The sequence below is a fragment of the Maniola hyperantus genome, chromosome 16, assembly GCF_902806685.2.
Source record: "Maniola hyperantus chromosome 16, iAphHyp1.2, whole genome shotgun sequence".
NCBI classification, from domain to species: domain Eukaryota; kingdom Metazoa; phylum Arthropoda; class Insecta; order Lepidoptera; family Nymphalidae; genus Maniola; species Maniola hyperantus.
The window spans coordinates 12774229-12789731 of NC_048551.1; the positions used below are offsets into that span (position 1 = coordinate 12774229).

A 15503-nucleotide genomic window follows, 5' to 3' on the forward strand; every position below is an offset into this window, starting at 1 on the left:
ACCTGCATACTATTATAAACATACCAGAAGGGAAGTTATTTATTAACCACGACACACAGCGGTATATCGAGAGTTATTCCTTTCATAATAACCTTACTGCAATATTAACTTGATTAGGGCACAATTGCTATTGAAACCACTCAATCAGAAATGCGACCTAAATACAAAAGCATTTAATAGTCGAATGAGTCTGTGGTCGAACACAGACTGCCTTAAGAATCATCAAATACTCGCTTTTATACCAATCGATTCAAGATGGTGAATGGTGATGCAACACATCACGTGACTTCTGTAAGAGATAATTAATTATCATAAGTGCGCTAACAATCGGCCGTCCTGCAAACGCTTCCGCCCTCGGACAGCGTAGTGGTCTAATGAAGAGCTGAAAACATTCACACGAATTAGACACACTTAATAAAGTTCCACAATATGTCGATACACGAGTTCTAGATGATGTTCATACAGTATCATTCTAGCCGTGCATCACGTCACCACAACAACATTTATAGCATGGATACCTGTTGCAGTTTGGATAACCAATTCTCACACTACGACAGCATTCACAATGAATGCCTGCGGCAGTCCGCAGAATCAATCCCAACACTACAACAGCGTTCACGGATACCTGTTGTAGTCTGTATAACCAATTCTCACACTACGACAGCATTCACAATAAATGCCTGCGGCAGTCTGCAGAATCAGTCCCAACCCTACAACAGCGTAGTGGTCTAATGAAGAGCTGAAAACATTCACACGAATTAGACACACTTAATAAAGTTCCACAATATGTCGATACACGAGTTCTAGATGATGTTCATACAGTATCATTCTAGCCGTGTATCACTAGTCACCATAACAACATTCATAGCATGGATACCCGTTGCAGTTCGGATAACCAATTCTCACACTACGACAGCATTCACAATGAATGCCTGCGGCAGTCCGCAGAATCAATCCCAACACTACAACAGCGTTCACTTACAGCATGGATGCCTGTTACAGTTTAACTTCTTCATTGGACTGTAAAGGAGGGGTTGGCTTGTATCACCTGTGGTTTGAGCTAGATGATGTTCAGGATCATCCTAGCCGTGTATCACCACCCACTACAAACAGTGTTCACTAACAGCATGGATACCTGTTGCAGTCTGTATAACCAATTCTCACACTACGACAGCATTCACAATGAATGCCTGCGGCAGTCTGCAGAATGAGTCCCAACCCTACAACAGCGTTCACTAACAGCATGGATATCTGTTGCAGTCTAGTCATTGGTAAACCAACTCCTCTAATACTATCCGCCATGTTGAAGCGATCACATTAAACAAGAAAATTCTAACCAGAGATATTCATTTCAATCTTTAATTTCGTAAACTTGTGCAGATCAAAACATAACTTGATCCACTATCAAACAAATATTACGGGTACCGTCTGTATGACTGCAGTGGGAATATCACCGACTTTTATTTGTCACCTCGTGACAAAAGTTAACTTTAGAATTACCACGCGACTCGACTATTGTTTAGTCACTCTAAACACACATTAATTACTTTTATTTTGCGTCAAAACTTAAACTTGTTTTCATAACAACTAGTCAAAACTTGTGGGTATTTGAAAATAATTACTTTTAGGTACATATGAAATTCCTTTAACCGACTGTTGAGTCCGTCTTTCTGTCACATAAAAGTAATAAGTCGATTTATGTTTAACCTCGAAATACTTTAACAAACCTTCATTTTAAGCGAAGTGTATGAACTAGCTATCGGCCAACACGCGTACCATCTACATTCTACTGGTACCTTAAACGACAGCACTAATCACGTCACGTCGGTAGTGAATTCCGAGATGCTACGTCTAATTATTTTCACCAAAATTAACTAAATCACGTTACCGTTTACTACAATGCGATTGTTCGGACATTCAATCACAACGCTAACACAGAATACACAAAACGCAAAACTACTACGCAACTTTAAATAAAATCAAGTTGAAACACTTTATTTTGAACTGATTCTAATTTCGGTCAGATGAACCCAAAGCGGGTAGGCAATTAGGTACCGTCCCACTTCTGATATAAACATACCAGAAGTGAAGTTATTTATTAACCACGACACACAGCGGTATATCGAGAGTTATTCCTTTCATAATAACCTTACTGCAATATTAACTTGATTAGGGCACAATTGCTATTGAAACCACTCAATCAGAAATGCGACCTAAATACAAAAGCATTTAATAGTCGAATGAGTCTGTGGTCGAACACAGACTGCCTTAAGAATCATCAAATACTCGCTTTTATACCAATCGATTCAAGATGGTGAATGGTGATGCAACACATCACGTGACTTCTGTAAGAGATAATTAATTATCATAAGTGCGCTAACACTATATGCATTTTCAATTTAAAGTTTCTTTGTAAATGAGTTGGGAATTAAATGGTAGTGTAAAGCCTGCCCGCCCACACCCTTAAGTTGAAAGACACGGTCTGCCCGCGAAATTCAAATTTAATTTGGTTTTTCGCAATTTGTAAACTAATACGACAAGGTAAGCTTATGGCATTCAAATTGAGCCCCTATCAGTATCATCTTGACAGGCTTATATAACAATCTTTACTTGAAAGTGTCCAGTTTAAGATTAGTCAAAATAATGACTAATTTGTGAGTAGCTCACGTCAAACACATTATTTTGACTAATTGAAGGCACAACTCTTTTTATTCGGTAGGGTGACGACAAAACTATTAAGTACAAAAATTATTAATATAAAATCAAAGTACGAACAAAGCGACAAGTGCCCAGCAACTAAACAATCGAATAAGCTCTTAATTATTAATTAATTAGTCGACAAGCGTTCAAGCGCAAATGTTATCATATTAATTGCACTTTACATAATTGTAAGCAACTAATAAATTATTATCATATTAGCATTGTCCCGGCTCTAGGTATTGGTTTTTATGCGCGTTCGATTTGATAAATAAATAATTAATTAATTAATACGAGAATTACTTAATTGATTATTAAATATTCATAATGTGTAGGGAGTAATTAAGTGCCTAATTTAATCAAAAGGTCCTTTTTATGATTTCTTAGTAAAAACAAGGAATCCCACCAATTCTTCATCATCCTCATCATCCTCATGATAAACCCATCGCCCGCGCCGGCCCATTAATGAGCACGGGTCTTCTTTCAGATTGAGAAGGGTTTATACTACAGTCCACCACGCTGGCCAAGTGCGGATTGGCAGACTTCAAACACCTTTGAGAACATTATCGCATGCAGGCATGCAGGTTTCCTCACGATGTTTTCCTTCACCGTCAAGTGAGTGACATTTAATTGCTTAAAACGCATTTAACTCCGAAAAGTTATGCGCGGGATCGAACCTCCGACTTTCCGAATAGAAGGCGGACGTCTTAAAAATAGAAATAAATTCCTAAATTGATCGGCAGTCGAACTTAAGACCTTCTTCGTCTACTTATAAGGCCACAGCAATGCGGTTATCTATATATAAAAAAGGAAAAGGTGACTGACTGACTGACTGACTGACTGATCTATCAACGCACAGCTCAAACTACTGGACGGATCGGGCTGAAATTTGGCATGCAGATAGCTATTATGACGTAGGCAACCGCTAAGAAAGGATTTTTGAAAATTCAACTCCTAAGGGGGTGAAATAGGGGTTTGAAATTTTGTAGTCCACGCGGACGAAGTCGCGAGCATAAGCTAGTATAATAATAATATAGAGGCTGTTAAGTCCGTATATTACCTCTCGTCTACGACAAATGGGCCCTCAAGACATTATTAGGCCCCCGGTTACGCTTGCGTGAATTCAGGATTGCCTCCCCATGTCTTGTATATTATTGTAGTTCCTTAGATATCGAGTAGGACACGTACTTTATAATAGTTTATACAACAAAAGTAAGTATACTTAAAAAATCATGTTATTTCCTCTTCTGTAGGAAAATTGTAAAACAATCGTCATTATCATGATCAACCCATCGCTGGCCCACCAGGTACTAAGAATAGGTCTCCTCTCAGAATGAGAGGGATCCGGCCTTAGTCCACCACGTTGGCCAAGTGCGGATTGTGAGACTTGATACAGCTTTGAGAACATTATGGAGAACTCTTACGCATGCAGGTTTCCCCACAATATTTGAAAACCTTCGACGTTAAAGCAAGTGATATTAATTAATTTTAGCGTTTATACTACCGTGAGTGCGTGAGGCGCGTGCGCGAACGGACTCCCTTGAAAAAGGACCCCGTATGGGTTCGAAACTAGTCGGGCTAACGTCGACTACACACGTGAGTAAAGCCGGGACAGATATTATTTAGAATGATATTTAATTGTTTAAAACCACAAAACTCGGAAAAGTTAGAGGTGCGTGCCTGGCATCGAACCCCGATCTCCCGTATAGGGACCCACGTCTAAACCGCTAGGCTACCACTGCTTTCGGTTGTAATAATATTAAGTATGTATTATTTATTTTTATTTGGTTATGACTTATGATCATTTGGGATGCAACTTGTGTAGACACTTTAGCTGCATCCCACATTCAGGCGACCTCCTCTATGGCGGGTGCAGCGGCCATCAGCGCCGAACAGGCCAAAAGGCGCAAATATGAAAACCTCGATGGGAGCTTCGTATTCGTGCCTTTTGGTGTGGAGACCTTGGGGCCGTGGGGCCCGGGGGCTCGAGCTCTTTTTGAAGAAATTGCGAAAAGAGTTATCGAGTCAACCGGGGACCCGAGAGCTGGCAGCTACCTTGGCCAAAGAATTAGTTTGGCCATCCAAAGGGGTAATGCTGCCAGCATCTTGGGTACAATGCCTCGCTGCGGTGGTCTCGATGAGGTTTTAGATTTAATTTAATTTATTTTAGTTTTAATTTAATATTGTTTTCTTTTTTTTTAGATTTAAGTTTATTAATAGTTTATTTGTTTCCATCTTCAAGTAATTATTAAATAATAAAAGTTAATCTAAAAAAAAAAAAATATCTAAATATATAAAAGTAAAAGGTGACTGACTGACTGACTGACTGTCTGGTCTATCAACGCACAGCTCAAACTACTAGTCGGATCGGGCTGAAGGCATGCAGATAGCTATTATGACGTAGACATCCGCAAATAAAGGATTTTTGAAAATTCAACCCCTAAGGGGGTAAAATAGGGGTTCGAAATTAGTCTAGTCTACGCGGACAAGGTCGCGGGAATAAGCTAGTAAAATATAAAAATAGGATCGCCTTAGTCCAGACAAAGGGTAGAAAAAAATATAAACAACAAGATTTTGTACAACAATACAAGGGTCAGTTGGAACGTGAGGGTTGATCCGACCCCCTGACATATGGAGAGCCGTGAATAATGAAGTTAACGGTGTGACAGGAAATAATAGTGCTACATTTATCCTGCGACTGCTGTTACAGTGCAGTGTTATACAGTACGTAATATTTATCTTACCGAACTTTACTTTCTCATCCACACCTTGCGAGCTAATTTATTTTATTTTATTTTTTCTTTATCATACAAAAAAAAAAAAAAAAACTATCGTACAATTTTCCTATTCTTACAATTTACAACATCTATTTCAATGTATTATTTCTTATTTCTTCTTTTATGTCCTACATCACTTTAAATTTAAAAACTTTAAACACTTTATTTCATTTTATTTATCCATTTACTCGCCAACTTTATATATTCTATGCCACTGACCATAAGGTAATATTTAAAAGGCGGTCACTGAAAATCAGCGTTGGGGCATCTGGTACCTCAGATGTTTGCTCTAGAGGTTTGTGTCTGAGGGGCCCGACGTCTCAACACAAGCTGAGTGGCCTACCTGTTCGAGGTGTTGCACTGCTGTACAGGACGATATTGCCTACACCATGTACCACCTATATACCTCGAATAAACATTATTCTATTCTATTCTATTCTATTCTATAATACAAGAATGACAGACCTTGAAAATATATTAATTATTTGACCATTTTTCGTCCAAATTTCAAGCCCCTATTTCACCCCCTTAGGGGTTGAATTTTCAAAAATCCTTACTTAGCGGATGCCTACGTCATAATAGCTATCTGCATGCCTTATTATCCTGCGACTGCTGTTACAGTGTTATACCTACAGTACGTAATCCAAGAATGACATACCTTGAAAATATTTTATCATGGGGGTAATTATTTGACTTTGATTTTTTTGGAACAGGCACGAATAGGGTCTCATCATCATCGTCAACCGATAGACGTCCACTGCTGGACATAGGTCTCTTGTAGGGTCTTGCGCCGCCGCCATCCGGCGACTCCCTGCGACTCGTCTGATGTCGTCCATCCACCTAGTGAAGGGTCTTAAAACGCTGCGTCGTTCGGTGCGACGTCGCCATTCCAGCTCCTTGGGACCCCAACGTCTATCCGTTGTAAGAACTATGTGCCCTGCCCATTGCCACTTCAGCTTCGCAATCCGTTGAGCGGTGTCGGTTACTCTAGTTCTCCTACGGATCTCCTCATTTCTGATTTGATCACGTAGAGAAACTCCAAGCAAAGCTCTCTCCATCGTCCGCTGAGTGACTCTCAAATAGGGCCTGAATAGGGTCTTGGGCTGTAGTAATAAAATTAAGTGATTTTTGTATAGCGGTAGTTAATGGGTCTAGAATTCATTATTATAAAGAGGATAATTTTAAAAAACATGATTTTTATTTATTTTTAACATGAACGTCACGCTGTACGGAAGGTGAACAATGACGTCACAATCTGTAAACGAAAATTTCTGTTAAATTTTTTAACATAAAAATAGAGTAAAATATTTTTTTACTATTAATAAAATAAATAGAGCTTTTTATATTTTATAATTTATACACTAACCCTGTAAGTTTTATCCCTTATATTATTATTTATTAATAAAATAATGTTTATCTAAAATCAGTCACTGTAAAGCGTAGTAGAGCGTAGTAAAGCGTAGTGGTTCTATCATTATAACACCCTACCCTACATTTATTTAATGAGCGCATTAGGGCGCAGCTACGCGCGCGATGGATTTTTTTACGCCAGCTTTCCGCTTGCGAGCGAAAAGCGGAAAAACGTAATTCAATGCGCATCTGCTTATTATAATAAAGGGTTTTATTTAAGCATAAGCGAACTGCTCGTTGAATTAGCGCATGAGCGTGAAAAAAATAATATGTTGTTGTTAAACTTTATATTTAATTTTCTAATATTCAGTTTAATTTATTTTAACTTAAGGCTAGCCTTATCTAATTAACTACTGTTAAAATCATGCTCGCGTGGACTGATGCCAAAAATATTGGCCGCATTTCCGCGTTGGACAGCCAGACTGCTCCTTTGCGCAAAAAATGAGCTAGCCCTTCTGTCACCAGATCATGCTATTAATCGCGGTGAAATATCTCGTATTTTTTTTAGCACAAAGACTCCATGGCGCCTTAAAGTAATCCTCATATTTAAAACTAGCTTATGCTCGCGACTTCGTCCGCGTGGACTACACCTTTCAAACCTCTATTTCACCCTCTTAGGGGTTGAATTTTCAAAAATCCTTAGCGGATGCCTACGCCATAATAGCTATCTGCATGGCAAATTTCAGCCCGATCCGTCCAGTAGTTTGTGCTGTGCGTTTATAGATCAGTCAGTCAGTAAATCTAAATATATTAAAGGAAAAGGTCCTTTTATACATTTAGATTTATTTATTTACCTTACACGTCTAACGTCCATGACTGCGTCAGTTCCGTTTTACAAACAACAAACCACTTCCAGACTCAATATTGTTTTTTACATCCTCGAATTAGAACTGTGGAACCCTTGTACGAGCGCACTAGAAGCGACACATGTTTGAAGGACGTTATATATTTTTACGGCGTCTGAAAATGTTATTTACGGGTTGAAAGAGGTGATTTTCAGTTCCCTCCAATATTCTGCAGACGTTTAGGACGTATTTTCATATTGGATTAGACGCCCGATACAAATGGGACGGGAATTTATTTTTGGCAAGTTTACCTTGTTGCGGGGACGAAAATTATAATCAAGTCAAAGTCAAAGTAAAATTATTTATTCAGAATAGGTAACATGTTACGCTTACTGATGGTCAAAATTGTTAATTTGTAAGATGATACAGTGGTGATAATTAATTATGTACTTAAAACTATAGCTACGAGGGTTCCAAACTCGCCCAAGTCTGAGAAGAGCCCACAACAAACTCAGCCGGGTATTCCTTTTATTATCATCACTAATTTACGATGATGACTAGATGATACCCGCGACTTTGTCTGCGTGGATTTTTTTTTAAACTTCGTGGGAACCCTTTGATTTCTCGGTTTAAAAAGTAGTCTATGTCCATCTCCAGGATGAAGTCTCTCTTTACCAAATATGTAGGTATATACAGGACACAAAAAGTAGCCTATGTCACAGACATAGGCTACATAGACATTCTTTTCAGCCGAATTTGACGACCACATCAAAAACAGAATGAGCTATGAAAAGTTTGCAGACAGTCAGACACTCTTTCGCATTCTTAATATTAGTCTTAATATTAGTCGCATTTATAAAGTCGCGAGCACCATCACTAGATGATTCCCGCGACTTCGTCCGCGTGGGTTTATAAATGAGGATCCAAATTATGTATAATGAAAGAGAGTTAAACACGAATACAGTAAATAAAATTCAGTGAATCTGAAAAATTAAAACTGATTTTAATATTAAAAACTCTTTAGTTTTTTCTTCGCAGATTTTAGGATAGAAGACTAAAATATGATTTTGCGGCTATATTTTAGTCTCATCATAACACCTCCCCATCAACAAAATAACGCATCATTTAAACCCCATAACAATACTGAGTAACTCGAAGCATGACATTCGGCAATATGACGAGGTGTGAAATAAGGGTGGCCACTCACAATTCTCGATTATACCCCGCCCAGTTCACTTTGGCCCCCAGTTGTTATCCAGCCACCGGTTCTGTTTGGTTAAGACAATGAAGTTACAAGAGGGACGGGTCTAGGTTAACTGGTTATGTCTTAGTAATACGCGCTAGTGATGTACCGAATTTTACATTAGACTAGACCGAAGTCAAATATAAGTAGAACTAATTTTTAGGGTTCCGTACCTCAAAAGGAAACGGAACTCTTATAGGATCACTTTGTTGTCTGTCTGTCTGTCGGTCTGTCAAGAAACCTACAGGGTACTTCCCGTTGACCTAGAATCATGAAATTTTGCAGGTAGGTAGGTGTTATAGCTGACATTCGGGGAAAAATCTGAAAACAGTGAATTTGTGGTTGTAACCACAAATCCACCGTTTTTTTTTGTATGATGAAAAACAATCATACAAAAAAAAATTGTGGTCATGAACTAATAATAAGTTTTTTCAATTTTCGAAGTAAGATAACTATATCAAGTGGTACCCCACTTGATATATGGGATTTTTCCCCTAATGTCTGCTATAAGACCTACCTATCTGCCAAATTTCATGATTCTAGGTCAACGGGAAGTACCCTGTCGGTTTCTTGACAGACCGATAGACAGACAGACAGACAGACAGACCGACAGACAGACCAACAGACAGACAGACAGACAGACAAGCAGATAGACAGACAGACAGAACGTTCAGTTTTTCCTTTTGAGGTAGGTACGATACCCTAAAAAGCATTTAATAGTCGGTAGAGTCTCGAGTCGGAACGAGACTCAACAGATAACGTGACTTCCGTTCCAAAAGGCATCAACTACAAGTGCGACAACATTACGTACCTACTCTATTTGATTACGATATTTAAGTGAACCACATCACTAGTTCGCACCCTCGTCACGTAAGAGAAGATTAACAAAGATATTATGGAATTCAGAATGATGTACCGACTGCCTACGTATACCTACAATCCTACAGCTGTGTGTAGGCTCTTCGTATCAAGTGCACTTGAATTATTTTATTTGTTCATCCACCTGACATGAAGTTAAAATCACAGAGAATTCAACCTCAAAAGTACGCATATACAAGGTTTTGCATGAAAATTTGTTGTGATTGGTTGACTCAAATTCTTTCACATAAATATCTACCTACGATTAAAAAGTCGTATAAAATTAAAGCTGTGACAGCCTAGTGGTTAGGACGTCCGCCTTTTAATCGGAGGTCGGGGGTTCGATCCCGAGCACGTACTTCTAACTTTTCGGAGTTATGTTCGTTTTAAGTAATTAAATATCACTTGCTTCAACGGTAAAGGGAAACATCGTGAAACCTGCATGCCTGAGAGTACTCCATAATGTTCTCAAAAGTGTGTGAAGTCTACCAATCCGCACATGGCCAGCGTGGTAGACTATGGCCAAAACCCTTCTCACTCTGAGAGGAGACCCGTGCTCTGTAGTGAGCCGGCGATGGATTGATGGATTGGCGGCGATGATGATGTTAAAATTAAATGTTCTTTCACAAAACGGTTATCTACTAAGTGTTTTTATAGTTAGGTACCTAAATTTTTTCGAGTACCTATTTCGATTATTTCCAGCTTTTGCTAGTTCTATGAACATTCCTAAGCCAATATACCAATATCTACGCACTGCAACGCTACCCTTCTGCTGATCTCCAATAAATTCCCCGGGCAGGCTATTTATTGTGGATTTCCATAGAAATCCCGTCACCTTCCACAAACACCGGGACGTGACGCCGAATGTAGGGAACAGTGTTTGCAGAGACGACGTAGGCTTATTTCTCTTCAATCCCACGAAAAAGGCCGTTGTTGAATATTTTGAATACTAGCTTATGCTCGCTTCGTCCGCGTGGACTACACAAATTTCAAATCCCTATTTCACCCCCTTAGGGGTTGAATTTTCAAAAATCCTTTCTTAGCGGATGCCTACGTCATAGTAGCTATCTGCATGCCAAATTTCAGCCCGATCCGTCTAGAAGTTTGAGCTGTGCGACGTGCGTTGATAGATCAGTCAGTTATGTAACGAACATAGCCTACATACAACATAGGGACACGTTCCTTACCTATTGGGCTACGCATGTGTCTGAACATTGAATTGAATTGACTAGAGACACCAGATAGGTCTGTTGATCTCTATGTTACCCTAATATTGCTTGGAGCGTTGCATTCTTCTGATGGCTATTTATAAATAATACATAAAGCAACTTTAGCGTTCGAGAGCACTTTAGCGAGAGAGGAACATAGCACTCTGGTGTTTGTGCATCCTACCTAAAGGAGAGCCTAGCGCCCAGTGCTTGTGAATCTTTACTATAGTGATTTCTAGCGTACACAAATAAGTGATGACTTATCACTTGAGACCGAGCACTCTGAGTGCTAAATTACAAGGGTATGTGTGTAAAGGGACACGTTCCTTACCTATTGGGCTACGCATGTGTCTAAACATTGAATTGAATTGACTAGAGACACCAGATAGGTCTGTTGATCTCTATGTTACCCTAATATTGCTTGGAGCGTTGCATTCTCCTGATGGATATTTATAAATAATACATAAGCAACTTTAGCGTTCGAGAGCACTTAAGCGAAAGAGGACCATAGCACTCTGGTGTTTGTGCATCCTGCCTAAAGGAGAGCCTAGCGCCCCAGTGCTTGTGAATCTTTTGCTAGAGAGTGATTTCTAGCGTGAGTACTTTATCACTTACAAGTAAAATACAAAAACCCAGCATTAGCGTTTGAAGACACCTATGCGAGAGACGACCATAGCGCTCTGGTGTTTGTGCATCCTGCCTAAAGGAGAGCCTAGCGCCCCAGTGCTTGTGAATCTTTTGCTAGAGTGATTTCTAGCATGGACTACTTTATCACTTACAAGTAAAAATAATAAAATGCAACATACCTTCACACAATGGATTGAGGTCAGGCCTGCGATTATAACTTGCTTCGGCGGTATCGTAGTGCAAGCCGCTCATCCTTGAGATCTCTAAGATCATTACACTCATTCACACACAAAGGATTGAGGTTAGGCCTGCGTTTATAGCTTGCTTCGGCGGTATCGTAGAGTAAGCCACTCATCCTTTAGATCTCTAAGAGATCGATATACCTACACCACACCACACTACACAAACCATTTACAGTGGAACACGCCACTATAAAGTATGCTTGCATGCGCCGTGCTATCTCATGAGAGGAACGCACCTCTCCTAACAGTATGCTTGCATACATTGCGCTATCCCTTGAATGATGACGCGTAGTGGGGGGGGAGCTCGTGTTCGTTGGTATTTTATGTTCTTAATGTGATAGGATACCAAGGGAAGGCAGAAGCTCACCGTTGAAGGCGCGGCGGAGCTTTCAACCATCATTCACTCCTAACCCCTTTTACACGAACTGGAGTGAATGGTGCCATTACACAGGGCTTCTTCTTCCTACAGTAGGAGGAAGAGCTTACATTTAGGTTTACACACGTTGAGTATGGGTACTAATATTATTACACTTCTTTTAATACGTCTCAATTGCTGAACCCACATCTTAAACCCCAATGGTTTAAATTCTATACCCGAACACGGTAGACATTTGGTATTCAATACGCGAACAACTGAATGATCGACCAGACAACTCCTATACACGAACGCACGTTCCAAAATAATGTGTTAGTTTCTATGCGTGAATACATACCTTCAAAGCCCGAACACCTACAGTCATTTGAGCATTCAATACGTGAATGCCCACTTCCCCTGCTCATACCCCGTAAGGTCCGTTAGGTCTGATGAACTCACTATTTCTGATACTCTAAACGTCCTTGGGTTATTGCGTTCACAACATGTTAAAAGGTTTCTACTGTTAGATGATACGCGTGCCACTAAAAGATATGAAATAGGAAGCGTATTCTTTAGGTAGATCAGTATATGAGGTAGGGTAGATTCATTAGGTAGGCCTCGGTATAGTTACAATTGGTGCCGTGACCAGGATTCGAAACTGGGTTATTACGGCTAAACAGATGGTATAAAGATTATATAGGTAGGATAAATTGGGCGAAAGCCTACAATTGTTGCTTGTGAAGTGGAGAGAGTCAGAAGAGATCTTGAGTTCATTATGGCCTGGATGACTTCTGATCTGGGGGTTGAGAAATTAGGTAAAGCACACAACCGAATATTTTTTTTTTTTGTTTACAGAATTAAACGTCACATTGAATAAGTTAACACGTAAGAGACTTCCTTGAGTTTAGTTAATAAAAGTAAAATAAAAATAAATTAGTAACAAGTGTACGAAAAAAAAAAAATGGAGCAAAGAACTAGGAGGGGTAGGAAAAGGAAAGCGCAATCACCAGTACAATCAGAGAATGTAGTAACAGAAAATGATATAAATGTTAACCAGCCAATGCCGGGAAGAAATGTTGCTGGTGATGTAGAAGTAGCGCCCAAACGCAGAAGACTAGTAAAAGCAAAGCCTTCTAGTGTAAGGAATAAAGAATTTTCAATGTTATACAAATTGATAAACAGAAATACACGAATGATCGAAGAGAAATTCAAAACATTAGAAAATCGTTTAGCACAGGAACAACAACTCACCGATAATGTAACTTCCGTACAATTAGAGCCTGTAGAAAATACAGCATCTAAGATAGAGGATTATGCAACATGTAATATAATGAATATAGCAACCGAGAAACCAAAATTTTATAATGGTAAGAGTCACCCTGTTACATTTATAGAAGATTTGACTGCATATCTTCGGAAGGTTCCAAATAAAGGGAAAGAATTAGAATTGGCCTATGAATGCCTACAAGGCGAGGCAAAGGACTGGGTTAGATTGTATAAATCTAGATGGAAGAATTTGGATGACTTTAAATATGATTTTTTGCAAACTTATTGGGGAGAAACGGAACAGAATAAAATAAGGAGAGAAATAGTGTGTGCAAAGTGGAATAGATCTACACAACCAACTATGCTTGGACATTTTTTAAAATTAACTTCACAAGTTAAGATGTTGTCCTTTGAAATACCCGAAAAACAATTAGTGTCTGATATGATGAAGCAATATCCAAAATCAATACAACAAATGTGGATTATTACGAAGGGAGAAACCATTTTTGAAGCAACAGAATTTCTAAGAAAACAAGATGATATAAATAAACAAGAAGATACAGGGCCAATTGATAAACCACGAAATGGATATGCCTATAAGGAAAAGACCTTACAGAGAGATCAGAATAGGCAAGGTAACAGGAATTGGCGAAGGCCATTTAACGCAATAAATCGGCAGTATAACGGTCAAGATGAACAATGTAATGCTATACAAGTAGGTGACATAAATTATGGAGAAAACTTGGATGAAATTCAAGGTTGTAATACACATCAATCAAACTAAAGGTGGCTGTGGAAACGGTCCCCAACACAGCTACTAACACAGGGGACAAAGCTTTGAAAATTATGCTGAAATATGGATGGCGACCACGGCAGAGAATAGGCAAAGGAGGGGGGTTGTACACGCCAATAGAACACAAGGGTCAAACAGGCAAAACTGGTTTAGGATACCTAAATGAATTAAATTGTAAAGAAATAATTAAGTTACTACAATTTCGGACACACCACGCAGAAACTTACGTATTAGACGGTGAAATTTTAAATGTTTATGAAGAACAAGAAATTTTAGAGACATTATATCAGATAAAATCTGAGATACATATTAAGTTATTAGATTTTGAAGTTGACTGTTTACTTGATACCGGTAGCGATATTACTTGTATATCAGAATCAATGTATTTGCAATTAAAACAATGTGCTGTGAAATTACCTTTAATGCCTACACGTACTATACAATTGAAAGGGGCTATAGGGCAAAAAAGTATAAAAATCCAACAAATGGTTATAGTGCCAACCAAAATAGGTAGTTTAACTTTAGATATTGGTTATTTAATTGTGCCTGGATTGACTCATTCAGTGATATTAGGGTTTGATTGGATAAAGAATAATGAGATAGTTTTAAATCTGAGGAAGGATAAAATGTGCATAATTATTCAAAAAGATAATCAAAAGTATGTAATACCATTTATTAACGGGCCATTGGACATTCAAACAAAAGAAGTAATTGGCATACAAGGGGATACTGATCTTACGATTCAGATTAAAATCGGAACTGAAATAACGGAAGGTGATAGGGTTAAATTATTGGGTATGTTAACACTTTTTAAAGCTATTTTTACAGAAGAATTAGGGAAGTGTAAATGTTATGAGCATGTTATAAAAATGAACCATGAAGATCCCATAGTGAAGAAATCATATCCTATACCATATGCGTATAGGCAAAAAATGGAACAAAAGTTAGAAGAATTGGAGAAGTTGAAAATAATATCCAGGGCGTCGACGCCTTACAATAGCCCCCTAACATTTACATTGAAACGAGATGGATCAATTAGGGTATTATTAGATGCTAGGGAGATAAACAGACACATGGTGGCTGAGACGGAAAAACCACCATTGCAATTGGATGTGTTAAACTCATTTCATGGTTGTAATTTTATAACTACACTTGATTTAAACAATGCTTATTTCCAAATACCTATCAGTTCGGAAAGTAAAAAATATACAGGATTTTCATTTAATGGAAAATCTTATGTAT

The 15503-nt window shown here is 38.6% G+C and overlaps 1 protein-coding gene across 1 annotated transcript in view; it reads right to left on the reverse strand.

Annotated features, from left to right (window-relative positions):
* Positions 1 to 309: 309 nt before the first annotated feature.
* Positions 310 to 15503, reverse strand: part of LOC117989599 (acyl-CoA:lysophosphatidylglycerol acyltransferase 1-like) — a 43280-nt gene continuing 28086 nt past the window's right edge. The window contains exons 6-7 of the mRNA XM_069503942.1: positions 626 to 739; positions 310 to 382 (exon numbers count right to left, since the gene is read on the reverse strand). Of these exons, the coding sequence (XP_069360043.1) occupies positions 310 to 382; positions 626 to 739 (187 nt within the window). The remainder of the gene's footprint in view (positions 383 to 625; positions 740 to 15503) is intronic.